The sequence below is a fragment of the Tympanuchus pallidicinctus genome, unplaced genomic scaffold (assembly GCF_026119805.1).
Source record: "Tympanuchus pallidicinctus isolate F22 unplaced genomic scaffold, pur_lepc_1.0 scaffold8, whole genome shotgun sequence".
Taxonomy (NCBI): Eukaryota; Metazoa; Chordata; class Aves; order Galliformes; family Phasianidae; genus Tympanuchus; species Tympanuchus pallidicinctus.
In genome coordinates this window covers 4,825,972-4,843,501 of record NW_026294802.1, presented here as the reverse complement: position 1 = coordinate 4,843,501, position 17,530 = coordinate 4,825,972, and the positions used below count along the sequence as shown (strand labels likewise).

General features: G+C 42.3%; 1 protein-coding gene across 2 annotated transcripts in view; it reads left to right on the top strand.

Annotated features, from left to right (window-relative positions):
• TMTC1 (transmembrane O-mannosyltransferase targeting cadherins 1) overlaps window positions 1-17,530 on the top strand; it is a 150,884-nt gene that overhangs the window by 82,083 nt on the left and 51,271 nt on the right. For both annotated transcript variants that reach the window (XM_052668035.1, XM_052668036.1), the window contains exon 9: window positions 4,868-4,989. In XM_052668035.1, coding sequence (XP_052523995.1) covers window positions 4,868-4,989 — 122 coding nt within the window. The remainder of the gene's footprint in view (window positions 1-4,867; window positions 4,990-17,530) is intronic.

Here is a 17,530-nt window from a genome sequence, read left to right as displayed (position 1 = left end):
TTTTTAAGAAGAAAGGAGATGTCTCTCTGTGAAATGAATGAAGCGTTCTCTAATTTTAGTCCTAGATGTCTCATTTTAAAGAAAAAAAGAAATACAAAATTGCCTCTTTAAGAGCTTTTACTATTGCTCTGGGCACTTGTAAGTTGCTGGCTATCCCATGTTTTGCTTGGCTGTCTCATAAGTGGCTTAGATGACCTGAGTATTCATACAGTCTGCAACCAAATAAAAGGTCCCGATATTTCTTTTCCTTTCTTTTCTTTTTCTCTCTTTATTTTTTTCCATGACAAAGCATTGTAAAAAAGTGTAGCACTACGAGTTGTTTTTGTTATCTTAACAAAATGTGGAGGGTATTGCCTTGTGGCTTGTGATCAGTTGAAGGTCCTCCTGCTGTCTCTTCCTAATGCCTTAACAGTACCAGTCTCTGCCATTCCTGTGCCACCCAGCCTTGCATGTCTCCTTGTATATAAATCTTCAGCCTCTCTTAGAGAAGGGCGAGTAAAAGGGGAATCTGCTGAGTAAATTTTGATAGGGAAAAGAATAAAGGAGGAAACAGTACCCTATGAGACTTCTTGCCATTAGCTTCAGCTCTCTAATGCTATAATTTGTGTTACACAAGATCCTTTCAACATGTCATGGTCACTTTCTGTCCTTTTTTTCTCTTTCCCTGTGCTGCCTAGGTTAGCAGGTGTGCAGGAACACATGCCATAGATCTAATCTTCACAAGGCTGGAAGGGGAGAACTGGCAGTTCTTGAGTTTGAGCAAGGGCTGGTTTAGGCTTAATGTCTTGATCCATCAGTAGGCACTAAGTTTCTACACCAGTACAAGCTGTTCAGGGTCGTGGAGAATAAGATCTGGCTGTCATTAAGGTAACTATTTATCCAGTATAAATTCCAAATTAATGGCCACAGATGAGTTTCAGATGACCTGCAACCCCACCTTCTGTTTCTGCCCAGGTTCTCTGTATGGCCAGTCCTCCCTGGCGAGACACGGCAGGTGTGCTCACATGTTAAGGAAAAGTCAATGGCCAGGTAGAGGAGAGAACTCCAAACTGAGCTCTATGGGATGAGCTCAGCAGTTTGACCCACTGGCTCATCAGCATGACCACACATGGCAAAGAAGCAGCAAAAGCCTGGCTGGGGCCTTCAGCATGGCGCACCTAGGATGATATATGGGGTAGGAATGGTAAGAGATGTAACAGGAATGGAAGTTACAGAACCACTGGATTTCATTTATTTTGTTTTGTGCATTCGTTTTAGAATAACAGAGGCAACTTATGTTGTTTACTGCCTCAAATATGTAGTGACCTCTTTGTTGTTTTTGCTGGGGTACCATTTTGACATACAGTTAGAGCAGCTCCTTAAAAGGATGTAAAAATATTGACTTCACATTCCTATGATGGGAAAGTTGAAACGCAGCCAAGCAACACTGAGTCCCACATGCTTAAAGGCCTTTGAGGACCATTTCTTAACAAACCCTCTGCCTGAACCAAATGCTTTAACAAGGGCACTGCTGGGTACCAGATACGTCTTGTTTTAGAAATCAGTGCTACTACAGAGGACTCTGCCTTTCCATGAAGCTGGCTTGTAGCACTGGGCTCCTGTCTCTTAGCCCTGCCATGGGGATTGAGCTGGCAGCCCTCAATAGCATTAGTCTAAGAGCTGTGACTTGTGCAGGGAGAAAAGGTACACAGTAACATTTTCTCCTTTGGTCTAGCTAACACTTTCTCCTTTCTCGCATTGGATGTGCAGGTTTTATTTGTCTTTTTCCAACATTAGGTTTCCTTTGCTTATCTGCAGCACTGCAGCTTTGGATAACAGTGTGTCCTTCCTAGAGAGGTTAACTAGAGGTTGCTCTCCCAATTACTGATTCAACAAACAACTGAGGAACTATTTGATAGCAGGTTCATTTTGAAGCAGGAGTGTATTAGGGAATATTCTATGCATTAGCCCAGTATAGCTTCTCATGCCTGTGGATCTTTGTGTACGCTACACAGAGTGTAGTGATGGCAGCAAATGGCCCCATAATTAGGCCAGACAAGATGGGAAAGGAAGGTGGTGGTAAGAGGCAGGAGAGAAATGGGAGTACATGTCCCGAGCTTGTTTTGAGGAAGGACTGATAATTTGCATGTAGAGTTGAAGAATAATTTTTAATCCCTTATTTTTTCTATCCAATTTTCTGTTGTAATTAAAAACCTAAATGACCATTGCTGGGCATCTCTGCTTGTCAGCTTAATGGAATAGTATCTGCTTCAGATAATAAGATATTTCAGGTTCTGCTGTGACTTCAGGAAGGCTGTACTATCTGTGTTTTTAAACATACTGAAAAAGTAGGCAATAGACACAGGTCATTGTGCTTTATTAATAAAGAAGTCTGAAGACTTGAATTATGCTCTTCTCCCTGTCTTCTGTTTCTTCTGACCCAGAGGAAGTCAGTGCCCTTTTTGAACCTGCCGTTCAGTCAGGGTATGAAAGACTCTCTTATAAAGCAACATCAGGTCTTTTTTTAACTAGAGGATTTCCAAACGCTCTGCTCAGGAGGATACCAGTACTGAGTGGGAGAGTCTGTTGGTCCCCTTCGTTTCTGTGGCAAATGCTCAGTGTGTAGAACTGTGGAAACCTTTATAGAAACTGGTGCTGGTTGAAAACTTGTTTTCAAAAGGTGCTTTTATTTTTCCTAAAACATTTTTTCAACTTTGTTTTCTCTCTGTGACATTCAGGATTAATTTTTATCATAGAATCATAGAATTATAGAATGATTTGGGTTGGAAGGGACCTTTAAGGTCATCCAGTTTCAACCCCCGTGATACAGTCAGGGACACCTTCCTCCAGACCAGGTTGCTCAAATCACTGTCCAGCCTGGCCTTGAATGCTTCCAGGGAGGGGCATCCATAACATATCTGGGCAGATTTATCTAGATGAAAGTCTGTCTAAGCATTTTTTCTTTTCTCCTTCTAAATGGTCTCAGTTAATATTAATGCTTATGTGGTGGTATGTGTTCCTCAAAGGGCATAAACCAAACGTGTTGGTGATACAAACTGGTAAGTAGAATCTGTGTGAAAAAAACTATTGTTTAGTGGCTGTGAGAAGTAACACAGCGTTGGTATGTCTAAGAAGATACGAGAGTGCTGCTTGTCATTCGTGCTTGTGTGAAAGCTGAGATACCACTCTGGTCCACATTTGGGCAGCCTGGATAGTGTTGCACACTGAGTAGATGTAATCTGACCCCCCTAAAACCAATTCCTCAGCACCTGGATAAAAGAACACCCTACAGAGTATTATGTCACACCATTGTAGTGCTTTAGGATGCTTAGTCATTTGCCATGTGAGCTTGTTGCCTCCCACCGACTAATGGGATGGATTAGATATTAAGTCTAGCCTGAATGGCTAACCTTTAGGTGTCCAAAGGTTGAAAAGATAGATCCTGTCCTCATAAACATACTTAGTACACATCATGGTTCAATCCTGTAGCTGTCATAGGTTACTATGTGTCTGTGTGCCAGGTTAGCCTTCTAACATATAACATAATGTTTTGTACTTGTAGAGAATGTTCATAGTCTTTTCCACAGGATAGCATTTTAATACTGGGGTTTCTGAATTTCAGCCATCAATAAAGCCTGCAGTAACTAGCATCACAGTCTGTGGTTGTGCAGCAGCAAGAGGTTGTACTGTGTGGCCCCACATCGCGGACTGGGCTCGCCTCCTCTACTAGAAAATCTCATTCAACATATCTGGATTTAGGTTCCCACAGCTAAAACTTTGGAATTCAATTTGCTCTGCGAAGTTGAGAAATTGCCCAAAACAATTAGATAGCACTGCAACCATTAAGCTATTCTGCTTGCATCTGTTTCCAAATGTGACAAAGTCTGACTTTTTTGAATGGATGCAGATCAGCGCTGCTGCAGCTGATGACACAGTGGTATGGCAGGGTAGGAAAGCATGAATTTTTGGCTGGGTGGTTTTACAGACATAATACTGCACTTCTTTTAGCTTGATTTTATCCCTTGACATCACCAGCAGAAAGTGTGAAATGAGTTGATAGCTTGGGGTGCAGCTAATGGTAGAGCTAAACTTGCCGAAACAGGCTTTGTTCTCTTGGTAGTGGGAATGCTGTGGGTTTCAGCACCCTGAGATTTTTGTGTCAGCCCTGTGAATCACAGTTGTTTCAAACTGCATGTGGCAACTGGATTTCTCCTCAAAGAGGAACATTAAAATGAACTCAGTGAAGGATGTTAACTCAGCTCAAGTGAAAGATATAGTATATATATATATAGTATAAGTACATCTCAAATTTCCATCTCTGTGTGAGTATAGAGACTTGTGAGAGACAGTATCATTTCAAGTCTAGGCATCGTCTTGAAAGAGATAAAATGGCTACATTAATATGCCATTTGGGGCGAATTTATTCACACAAAATGTAGCTGATTGAACAGCTTCTCCTCGGTTACAGACACTTAGGATTGCACACAGGCAGTCTGTGCACTTGTGTATTTACATACAAATGTACTGTGATGGACATGTTAATTTATACATTCACACCATTGTGAACTTAACCTATTACTAGAATGGAGTGCATCTTAGGTGCAATTTGTGGTATCTCAAGAGAGCTGCATAGAAAGAATTTACTTTACAAGAGTAATACATTCTGTGTACTGTGCACATTGTGCACTTTTTGGGCATACCAGATGCACAGACTTTATATAAATATGGAAAAATAGTATATTGCAATAATTTCTTTAAATGCGAAACATATAAACATGAATTTGAGGTGCTTATTTTACTAATAAGAATCTCAGAAGATAAGGCTAAGCAGCGTTGAATGAAATTGGACTTTTTTAGTTGATATTTGTTTAATTTTGTGTTATTGCAGAAACTGGAACACAAAGAAGTTTTGGTTGGCTTGTTGTTCCTGGTTTTCCCCTTCATCCCAGCCAGCAACCTCTTCTTCAGGGTGGGATTTGTGGTGGCAGAGCGAGTCCTTTACATGCCGAGGTAACTATTGCAATTGAATTCCTTTCTAATGAGACTGCCATCCCATTTTCTGAAAACAGGCAAGATTACTTCTAACCTTTTACAATTCTTCAGATGTTTATATTGATAGTATGCTTTCTGCTGTTGAGTTGGTGTGATTGTATGAGGGATTTTGTCTTCCGTTGAGAGCAGATCACTTGGCAGGAGCAAAGCTAGCCAAATTCCTTTTGACTTTTCAACACAGATTTTGATGTGTGTGAAATAGCTGAATACAGTGATGAGGTGTTATTTCTTGAGGATTGTTCCCACAGACACTTTCTCCTGACAGCATTCTCAACTGAAATCGTCAATGGCTTTACTCTAAGGACGGTATCTGAAGAGTTAACTTGTCGTTCTTGTTGTGTACTGCTCAGCTTTTGTGCTACAAAGGTGCTCAGTGAAAACAAAGGTGACAGTGTTAGGCTGCTAACTTGAGTTGCTGAATATTTTCATGACATATCTGTATAATATTGATTACAAACATATCTATGAGTGGAGGATTTGCAGTTGTAGAAGAGGATCTGTCAGCTTCTGCCTCAAAATTTCCCTCAGTTTCCAGCCTCTTAATAAATGTTGCTTCAGTGGTCTGAGTGCTTCCTATTTCTTTTAATCAGTGACAGATTTGAGATGTTACTTCTTACATATCCATAGTATCCAGGCTGGAGCCTACAGTGGCATTCAGGGGATATTTATCCAAAGTGCACCAGCCTATGGAGGCCATGTGGTTGACTTCCAGCTCAAGTGAAGGCACTTGGAGAAGGTTGATCAGGAACGTGTTTTCCAGCCATAAGCATAAATTATTATTCCTCAGTGGTACAAGTCAGGACTAATACTATTTGCTGGTGAAGTGGATCAGTTCCTGTTATTTCTAATGGGAGCCACTCTTGTGGAGCTGTCAACAGAGCACAGTCCTCACAAAATGTGGTTTAAAAAATCCTAGGAAAACAAACTTCTAGGACTTTCTTTTTTTTTTTTTTGCAAAGCATTACACGTTTGTTAATCTTTTGTGTAAGTAATATCACAAAAGGACTACTCATTGGTGTAAAACTTGAGCTGCTACTTTTATTTCATTTGTATAAGCCTCCTATGCAGTTGGTCCATCTCTCCATGCTGTCCTGTGATCTGAATTGCTTCTTGGGCCAAGTCCTACTGATTTTATTCACATCACTAGCCTTGCTTTTGTCTGATGGGAGCATAGCTGAAAGTACAGTGAGTGAAAGTTGTTCCTGAGTTATTTTGCAAATGATACCTTCAACTAATGGATCTTGCATCATTTCAAATTAACTTGAAAATCAGATTGCTTTAAATTCATGTAACAGAAAATGAGGCAACACATGAAAGCGCAAAGCTATTAAGGAAACAGTCAGCTGAACACAAGGCTGTGTCGAGTGGTTGCATTTCTGAATCTCAAAAGAACAACTGCGGAAAATTCTTCAGCTGTCAGCAGTTCCTTGTCCTCCTCCAGATGAGACTGCTGATATAATGAGAGGAGGGGCAATGAAGAAGAAAAAAGGAGATGTTTGCACAGACAAAATTAATCAGCGTTAACATGTGTGCATATAGTTTGTATAATGCTTTTCATCTCCCTGCGGGCTTTGCAGATATATGACCTACAGTGAAGGGAATTGATAGTTGACCTTTTTATTTTTTTCAGGCAGGAAAATGGAGGCAGGAGGATTACATGGTTTCTCCAGAGTTAGCCTGTGTCAGTCCGTGGTTCTCTTACGTCCTACTTTGCAATGTGTGGTGTTTGCTTTTAGCCCAGGCAGCTGACAGGAAAGGGAATGAAAGCTCCAGCAGCTAATGGGAGAGGAGGACTGGCATTGTGAGGGCTGCTGAAGGAGACATTTTCCAGCAAAGCAATCTTGAGAACTGATTTCTTGGCTCAATTACTAAGAAATGAACTCTCTTTTCATCCTCTCGGTTCAAACAACACGAGCGGTGAGGAGGGCTTCTGTGTGCATTCCTGACTGTGGCAGAACCAAAATGATGATGTTTTTTCCCTTCCTCAGGAGCACAGCAGTTTAATAGTGATGGCTCTTGCAAGGCGCGTGTTCTTTATTTAGAACAGCCTGTAGCAGTTTGCTTCTGTTGAAAAGCGCTTTTCCTTTGCTTTGCCGTTTCTTCTCTGAAATTCAGTTAACCAGTCAGAGGTGGTAATTCAGCTTTATTTAGACAGAAGTACTGAATCACATGGTGAGGACTTGCTGACCTGTGTTTTCGAGGTTATACAAGAAGGTGCTTTTCTATCTCCGTTTCAAGTAATAGCCTATTATTAGTTGTTACAGGTTTTACAGGTGTACGCATTGCCTGTATGTGTCACAGCCTCAAGTCCTAATTCAGTGTCGTTCAGCAGTTACCTGGGCAAAAAGTCAAGCATTTTGTTGTCAGTAAAAGTTGAGTAAGGACCCAAGGATTTATGTAAAAGATGTAAATGCAAAGGCACAAGGAACAGGCTTTCTACTTAGTGGCTAATTATACATCTGGGCCTTCCTTTCTGGAGGCGGATGGCTGTTTTGAACAATTCCTCTTCTGTCTGAGCTGTGCCTCAGGGAAGAGGGATACAAAATAAGTCAACCTGGTTGAATGTTGTTTTTTTTTTTTTGTTTAATTAGCCTTTGCAAAACAGAAGTATTTGGAGAAAATATCTCTTATACTTAGTTTTCATTTGAGGATTACAAATGCTTTTTTTTTCGTTTAAATCAGAACTTTTTAAAAGTAGCACTGCTTAAACCTGAAAATTTTCATAGGAAATCAATTTATTGTCTTTAACTTCAAATTGAATTCTTCTTGTTGTTGTTTTCTTATCCTGAAGGGGTGAAAGCGTGTTTTCAGGAGAGCTGAAAGTGTGAAATATTCCAGAAAATGTAGGCAGGATACAATTCCAGAGGATGCAGTTTTCAAGAGAGGCATCAAAATAAATAACTGGATCAGTGAAAGACTCAAATCACAACAGGTTTTCCATTGCAGGTTTTAAAATGCAGATGTAATTATCCATAATACCTATCCACCAGTGTTGCTCAGAACACTGCAAACAACATGTTTTAAAATTGGGAACAACATTGTGCATCCAGTCGTTCTGAACCATGTGCCATTTGTCTGTATACTTGAATGCGAGCACTCACTCCTACCATGTGTTGCCCTTCACATGAAGATACAGAAGAGGCAGAGAACTCTCTGGAGTTTTCCATTCAGGAGTTTCCTGCTCTATTGACTTTGCAGCAGAACTGTAGTTGCTCTTTGCCTCATAGGATCAGACCTATCCTAGGGGAACAATTTCTGCCTTTTCCTCATCTTTTACTGCTGCTCTACTAGCTCCTGGCTGGGCTGCTGTGTTGTAACTGGATGTCTGAACCTTTTTTTACAAGTTTGTAACAACCAACAAATCAACCCAAGTGTTGCTATATGGCTTATTTCTGACTTGTAGAGCAACTCAAGCTGAAAGCAGTAGGCAACCTAGCAGTACCTACACAGCTACCCTGGCAGCTCATTTGAGGTGCATACTGTAATGAGTCGGTCACAGAGTGCACCATTACTCTTTCCCAATTGGGACAATTGCAACTTGATGCCATTTTTTTCACCAACTCTTCAGTTTGTTAACAGTTGATGCTGTAACCCTGATTGTCAGTACTACTGCTATAGTCATCATGGCATTTGTCAATCTAATAATCTACAGTTAAGACAACTAACAGAAAAAAAAGTGTGATTGCACTTTTCAGGAATTCAGTGTATCGTGGCTTTCCCTAAGCCATAGCAAAGCAGAGGCTCAGTGGAATTTCTGCCTTTGCACAGGGGACGCTTTTGGTTCTTTGTGCGAATGCATTCATTCAAATTAGTGTAATTATGTACACTGTTAAGTGGTGTAATTGGGAAGAGGAATAAAAAGAAAAAAAAAAAGAACCTGATGGGTAATGGATTAATTTGTAATTTCTATAAACATGAATACTCCTGAGTAGAAGTCCTCATTGCTTGCAGCCTCTTGAGGATGGGACTTACTGGTGCTTGTCTTTTCTGGGAGCATGTCATGCTCTCCACTTTACTTTCTTCAAGGCAGCTACTTAACATGGTAGTGGTGGTGCTGGTGTACTTTCTGTTTCCGTTGCCATCCCATTATTTAAAGTTACCTGAAGTGGAAAGCTCTCCAAGACTGAGGAGCCAAATTCCCAATTACCTGTTCAGCATTCCCTCAGTAATACATCAGATCCTGTAAGTAGTTAATCTGGCTTCTGGTAATCTAGCTGAAGGAGCTTCAGTTTTCAATTGGAACCAAGTACTGATACAGCAAAGTCAGCTATGAAAGTCCCACTGACTCCATGCAGTCACTTTATCTTTCTGCTCCTCCATCTTGATTCCTTTGGGATCTGGAATCCAAGTCACACCTCCATTTACTTAAAGTCCCACAGTTTTAATGCAGTGCTATTGCTGCTGCTCCTGCCAGAGCTTGGCAGCTGAAACAGCGTGGTCAGAGTGAGTCATGCTATATGGCCCGTAGAGAAGCAGAGGCCTGGAGGCTCTGCAGGGCATACAGGGCACTGGGAGCGCCTTACTGGTGGCAGCAGGCCAGCCCTCAGCCCCAGCCTGCCTCACCATGAGGCTGGAGGCTGCACAGTAGCCAACAGCTGAGGTCAATGTGGCATTGAGCCCCCTGCAGCCCACTGGGGCCTACGCAGAGGCAGGCACTCTGCTTCTGCTTCGCTCTGTGTTGAAAAACAGCTCCACCCCGTTGCTTTAGAAGGGGCTGTGGGGATTTACTGCTTGTAGGAAGGCTAAGCCCTGTAAGCATCTACCTTTCAGATGCGTTTCCAAAGCTAAGCCCCTGCTTTTGAAGGCTTGCCTACCCCTATTAAGCACTTCAAGGAGAAATCAAAGCAGCCATCCTCTGCTAATGCAGGCAAGAAATGCTGAGATGCTAGTGCCAGATATTTTGGTGAAAGGCAATAAAGATGAGTGAACAAAAGCCAAAATGATTCTGCAAAGCTGAAAACGATTAGCTCATGGTGCGCTTGGTCTAGACTGCAGTCTTTAGTTGTTTTAACTAAATTTAAAACATGCTTTTGAGAAGCACGTTGTATTTTGGCCATGTACAATTGATTCAGGAAAAGGCTGTATTTGTGTTGAGCATGAGCATTAATGGCTGTTCTGGAAAGATTTTTCATTTTATTGTGCTGTATTAGGTTAAAGGGAAACCTTCAGACATGTTTATCTTGCTCTTGAAGATAAGACATATGTGAGAAATAACTCACAATTTCTGAGAAATAACACTAAATTAAATTAACGTCATCTTGTAGAAATAATCTGTTTGGTTGCAATGATTAAAAGAGGAATTCTTATTTACAGTGGAATGTAGTCCCCTTAAGAAGATATATTGTGAGATTTAATAGAAACAGTTTCTTACGTGACATTTTCGAAGATTTGAGGTGAGACTGAATGGAAAATTATATATCTGCCACAGAATTTTGGAAATAATTACAATATTTTAACTAAAGCTACAGCATATAGGCTCTTCCTCACTAAAGAATATAAGATTTTAGGGGACTGTCTGTGGAATCCCTGTGGAGTCATATAGGAATTTTCATTTATAAGCTGTTCTCTTTCTGTATTCAAAAGCATGAAAAGATTCTGTATTACCTGGAAATATTTCAGACAGGAATCTGTTGGAAGTTAACTCAGTCTTGGACTCGAGCACTCTAATGAAGTGAATTTGTTTATCATGTGACTTTCATTGGAAGAGAGGGAAGGGAAATGTGTGCAAATGTTACATAGCCATTCAAAGGCTATTTCATTCATTTCTACTTCATATTTTCTTTCTGATAAGGAAAATGAGAGTTCCTAGATTTTCTGTAATTATGTTGTGCTCTGAATATAGCATGGCGTTGCTCATGGAGGTAAATCACACTGATGACTTAACCAATCATGTCTAAGTGTCTTTAGTACAGGTCTATAGATTTATCTTAGAGCTGGAAGGAAAGTCTAATACTATCTCATAAGGTATGCTCCCAAATTACATGTATACTGCCAGTGTTCATTGTTCTCTGTCTCTCTGTATTATGTATGACTTGTGGACCTTATTCCAGGAAAAGGCCTCTTAATTAGTAGTAAGTTAAACGCACTAGTGTTACTTTGTTATCATAGTAACTGTACTGAGTTGTGAGGTTTGCTTTTTTTCCCCAACAACATCTGTTGTTTTGTACAATACATGGTGGTGGGTGTCACATCTTTAAAAAGCCTTAGTGTCCGAGAATTGGCAATAAATAAATAAACTGTATCTGTTCCATATGATCATGGAGACAATTCAAAGAATGCTTTTCCTTTTGTCTCCAAAGTTTGATGCCACCAAGTAAGCAGGGATGCATAGGGAATAATGTTGGCTAGCTGCAGGTAACAGAGGCACATCTCACATCCTGCTTGCCTTTGAACATTTAGTGCAAAAAAGTGACTGTTCCAACGGGCTTTTCCCTCACAGTCCTGACTGGTTGAGAAGGTAAGGTTTGATACAAAATTTTCCCATGGAAAATGGGACATTTTAGTTAATGCAAAACTTTTTGCCAGGGTGTGCTGACTATCCAAGATGGACCTTACGGTCGAAAGGACATGGATGACAGAAATGGACAATAGGATGCATGCGGTCTGGCATTGCTTATATCAGGGCAACGGGGATTCTCATGTGAGCATTGGATAGCATACTCCACCTACTGCACACCTTCAGTTTCTCAGGATCATTAACACTGGATCTACATTCTTTCAGATCAGTGTGAGAGCAGTTTGATTTAGTCCTGATCCAGGCCCATGCTTGCATTTGTGCCAAGTGCCAAGTGAGCCAGCCTATTGCTCACTGAGTTTAATCTAGCCTTGAACCAGCTGCAAGAGGAAACTTCATCCAGCACTAAGTTTGGCCATACAAAATTAACTTTTCAAAACTTCTCAAATATGTTTGTCTCGGTACAGTATGGTTATTCTGGGTCAGCAGGTAGGGTTTGGTGACTGGAGAGTTTTGGGGACCCCGGCTTGGAGCCCTACAGGTGAACTCTGTTTCACATCCCTACTTCGAACCCTGACCTAGCACTGAGATGTGAACCTGAGTGGTCCAGGTCACAAGGAGAGCCCCTAAATTTTGATTCTCTGTTTCTTCTGGGTGACCCAGATGCAAGCTAATGTGCACATATACTATTCTTGCAGACAAAAACATTTTTTAAAAGTCCTGATCCTAAACAGCTCCACCCTTGAAAACCTCGACATTTTTCATCTAATAGCATCTTGACTACCTGCCAGCACCAGTCGCACTGGACCTCCATGCCTGTGGGCACTGCTCTGGGCAGAATGAGCCATATTGAGCTATGCCTGTTTTGCCAATGCTCCCTTCTGCATCAGACTGCCTGACTGAGAGGCAGGAGTGGCCCAAATGGTGTGCAGAGTATGCTTTTTGCAATCAATGACTCCCCATTAGAGAAGTGTGAGTGCAACCATTTTGTTTAATGGGGATGAACTGCCTTTCCAGCTTTTTCCCCTGCAGCAACAGCCCTGCCTGTGCAGCTTGGATGGCTTTGGCATGTATCCTCAGCTCATACTATGGAGCTGGAGCAGCTTTGGCTGGGAACATGAAAAGCGTGTTGTGCCTAGGAATGTCTGCATGGGTCTGGACTGGGAAATGTGTGAGTGACTTTAAGAGAGTCCAGTGTTTGCTTTCAGCATTTGGATCAGGCAGCAGAGTACATCGTCCTCCTGGCTGCACCTCCCTGACAGCAGCAAAGTATACACTTAATTTAAGCGATGTATGCAAGGGTTAAACTTGCTTCAGAGTGGCTCAAAAGTGAGGGTTAGTTTTTATGGAGAGAAAGGGAGCCATCTGAACTAAGTGCTGGAAATCAAGAAGGAGGTTTGCAGCCCAGAAAGAGCCTCCGGGGCGAAATGTCAAAGCCGAGTGCACTTTCTGTTCTCAGTATAGTTTTGGGATAATCCCTTTTGTTGCATTAACAGCCCCTGAATGGGGCAGTATTTCTTCCATGCTTTGACAGGCTGCTTCCAGGCAGCGCTTTTCTTAACTGCTCTGTATGTATGCATCTACTTGGACTCTTATCTGGGTTGAGATCTGGAGTAACTGCTTTGAGATCAGTGGATTTACTTCAGGCTTACATGCATGTGGCTGAGATTAAGTCTGTTCCAAAAATCCCAACCACCAAACAATGACTTCACAAGATCTGACATCCCCAAAATAAGCATTAAGGAGTGTGAGGAAGGCATCCTTTGGGCACAGTTTCTCCCACTCAAGTTTATAGCCACATCTGCTGCTGCCCTGCAGTCAGGGGGCAGGGACTTAGTTCATCCCTTCTGCAGCACCCACCCTTCTCCTCTTCGCAGTGGAAGGCTGTACCTTGCAAAGTTGCAGGTCAGAAAATACGGTAAAACACGTGAGTAAAACACACCTCTGCTTTTGGGAGTGCTTTGTAGAAGCAGGGCTTCACGCACCTCCCAGAGGAGGTGAGATGGTTTCCAGTGCGGACAGATTGCTGCAGTGGAACATGCCAATAATCTCAGGCTGCAGCGCTCAGATAGCTGCAGTGCTAACCACGTTGTGTCTGCAGTGAGACAGCATGGCCAGCAACCAAGTGCAGCAAGGCGCTCTTGACTTCTTGATGAAAAATGAGGTGTCTGATCCAAACTGGGAGAGAGGAACAGGGGGTAAGCAAATCAGCAACAGCTCTGGCTGGGAAAAGGAGCCTTAGTGGCCAAAGAAAAGGTTGAATTTGTGATCTAATTATGGTTTGCGAATATTAAGTGTCTGCTGTTTTGGCTCTTATGTTAATCAGGCGGTATTTGTAGCGCTCCATGGGATACAGGGTCTGCGCGCCACCTCGTTCCCATCTGTTTGTGCCTCTTATCACTTCACTTCATGCAGGTGGAACGATATTAACAAACCACAGAAACTACAGATGAAAATCTGTCATTGCATAGCTCCCTGCATGCAGTCTGCCAGAAACGTGTAAACGGCGCACAGTGTTTGCCTACCAAGTGCAGTTCTGCTCTCACTGTAAAACACGACCCCACTAAGGTGTCACTGGTACTGTAGGAGTCCAAAACATGAGGCTGGTGGGTCTGTGTGCCAAGCAAGAATCCCTTGTGCGAGCCCTCACGTAGTGCTAGTGACATTCTGAAGCTGCATGTTCCCCCATTGTAAGGGTTCTCATTGTGAGCCCAAGCAAAAACTGTTACCACGTTACCTGTTCCTTAGGTTCTGCTTCACATCTGACCCAGGGCTAAGCTGTCACAGACTTTTCACAGTGGGGAAGGTTGCTGTAGCAAGCTGTTGCCTATCCTACAGAAGAAGAAGGAAAAAAAAAAAAAAGATCAGCAGTTTTACTATAATCCAGTGGAAAATGGACTTAAAAAATAATAGTAGTTTGGGGATTTGGCTTGTTTTCCATTATTTTGCTTTGGCTACAAAGTATGTTAGAAAAATGCTTGAATGACAGGGGAGGCCAATGCCAGGACAAAAGCCTTATAAGAGAACTGGCTCTCTCTCTCAATGGGAAATGCTACAGCTAATGCAAAAATAAATTATACAACCATAGGTACATGTAAAGGTGACTATGAAGATGCTTAGAGTTTAGTACTTAAGTGTATTAATTTTTTCAGGTGGGAAATAGGTCTTTGATAGAAGCTTTTTCATTTTTTTTTTCTTTAAATGCATGTGAGTAAAGTCTGATTTCCCACTGAGCTAATTTTTGATATGGAATCAAGTCCCCTGACACTCAGAAGAAAAGCTGGTGTATTTGTGCTTTGTGTGCTTGTAGGTGATTGCATGTCATGGCAGCATTAACCATAGAATCACAGAATGGGCTGGGTTGGAAGGGACTTTAAATATCATCAAGTTCCAACCCTCTGCCATGAGCAAGGTTGTCACTCTCCAGATTAGGCTGCCCAGGGGCCCAAACCATGCAGGAAGTGTCTCAGAGTCACTTATCAAGTTACCTGAGGTAGATGAATGCAGTGTCACCATATGTGGTCTTTTAGCCACCTCTGCCTGAATGCTGCCCATTGCTAAAACCCTCACAATGAGTGGTCCTGGGCTGCTCAGATTCAGCAGCCATTAGGCCGTATTGCTGTGCTGCAGCTCTGCCATAGCAAGCTTGGTGCTCTTCTGTTGCCAAACGTTATGTCTCTACATGAAAGCTAATTTCAATACCAGGATTTTTTAGACTGTTGTAAAAGAAGTGGGTTGTAGAGTAAGAGGAAGTCTACATTTGAGGGGAAATGAAGCAGCAGTATTTGATTTATTTATTTATTTATTTATTTTCTGAGGGATACTGATATGGATGCTTTTTTGTTTAGAGTGGTTCAGTGGATGTAGAGGAGAAGGGTCTGGTTTTGCTGTGATTTCACCATCATGATTTGATCTTAAGTTAAAAGGTAAAGAGAGGTGCAAAAAAAGTAAGGGATCATAGTATGAATCATGGAATGGTTTGAGTTAGAATAGGCTTAAAAGTCCATCCAGCCCCAACGCCCTGCCATGGGCAGGGCTGCCACCCAGCAGCTCAGGCTGCCCAGAGTCCCATCCCGCTTTGCCCTGAGGATGGGGCACCCACAGTTTGTCTGGGCAGCTGTGCCAGGGCCTCACCACCCTCTCAGTGTAAAATTTCCCCCTGACATCTAATATAGATCTCTCCCTCTTTTAGATTAAAATCATTCCCCCTTGTCCTTTAACCACCTACCCATGAAAAAAGTTAATTCCTCTCCTGTTTATAAGCTCTAAGTATTGGAACACTGCAATGATATCTCCCCTGACCCTTTTCCAGACTGAAAAGACCAGCTCTCTCAGCCTGTCTTTATAGGAGATGTGCTTCAGCCCTTTGATCATCTCCATAGCCCTCTTCTGGACCCACTCCAACAGCTCCATATCCCCCTTGTGCTGGGGGCCCCAGTTCTGGACACAGTACTGTGGCTGGGGCCTCAGAGGGCAGAGCAGGGGGAGACAATCCCCTCCTTCACCCTGCTTGCCACCTCTCTTTTGATGTAGCCCAAGATACTGTTGGATAATAGGTTCAGAGAGGTTGCAGACAGTTTTTTTGCATACAATTTTTGGCACAGAAATCACAAATGCACCTGCTTTCCTGGCAGCAAGGACATGTGAGTGCTTTATAGTCCTTGCTCTGCAAAACCTTTTAGCCAGGACATTTCCAACCACTCTCAGCCACAGGTTGGGACTGAAAAATAGATGTAATAGGAAAAACTGTGCAGAGATGCAGCTCTGCTGACTTCCACTGAAGGGTCCTTGGCAAAGCAACGAAGTAGATCTTCCCCACCCTTCCCCTGTTGATTTGAGACAGGGAATTGTCTGAAGTTTTAAGACAAACTTACCAGATTCACACTTTCTGATCCCTTTCCTTTTCCCTTTTGTTGAATATGTGTGCATTTTATAATACAGATACATTAACTTTAGACTAATTAGACTGTAATTGTGGCACAACTACAGCCCTGTCCTAACTTCATTGGAGCAGTTTTGCAGTTTTGGGTTCCTATGATTTGGCTCCATGATTGCCTTCTGGCGGCCACTTGGGAAACCATTCCCCTCACTGTCCATACTGAATCCTTGCTGAATGTGGAAGAAGAGACTGGAAAGGGCTGCCCAGGGAGGTGATGGAGTCACTGTCCCTGGAGGTGTTCATGAACCGCATGGATGTGGCACTGAGGGATGTGGTCGGTGGGCACAGTGGTGTTGGATTGGGCTTGGACTAGATGATCTTAGTGGTCTTTTGGTACCTTAATGATTCTGTGATTCTATGATTGCCTTTGGGTTACTGACTGTTAGTCTCTAAGGGAGCCCTGAAAAGCACAGAGACAAATCACAAATAATTTGGACCCTTACCCTCACCTCTCTGCAGCCTCAGTGTGCAGCTGTCACAGATGCTGGAAAATCTCCCTTGGACGGGAAGCAGCAGCCTTGCAGTGCCTGTGCAGCCACAGTGCAGAGCTGGCCGTGCTGCCGGGGCCAACATCACTAGCAGCTAGGGCAGGGTTTGATAGAAATACCAAGACATTGACGTTTGCATGTTTTATTTTCTGGAAGCATTCACCATTCTGTTTGAAAAGGCCCGTTCTCAAAAACGTGAAGGTGTAGGGAACGTCTTTTGAAAACAGCTTTGTGCTAAAGCAATTAAGAACGTTTATGTCAGATAATTGATTTCAAGGGAAGGATTAAATTGCTAAAAGGCTAAATAACAGAATGAAAACAATCTGCAGGTTTTCGAGGCATTTCTCATTGGGAGGGGAGGGCTTATTACTGAGACTAGCTTTTCAGAGTTGTAAAGGAAGGTTCAGCAGCTATAAAGGCTGGGTTGTTTGGCACCAGCATCTCGGTTTGTGGCTCTAAGTGTCTACTTGCAATTAATGTAGGTGCAATAAACATATGTGTGCAAAAGAATTTGTGGAAAAAAAAAAACAGAGTGAGTGCTGTAAGAAATGTGTTTCAGCCAAATGCAAGTGTAGTTAAGTGAAAATAAATATTGACAAACGCATCTGAGAAATGGGA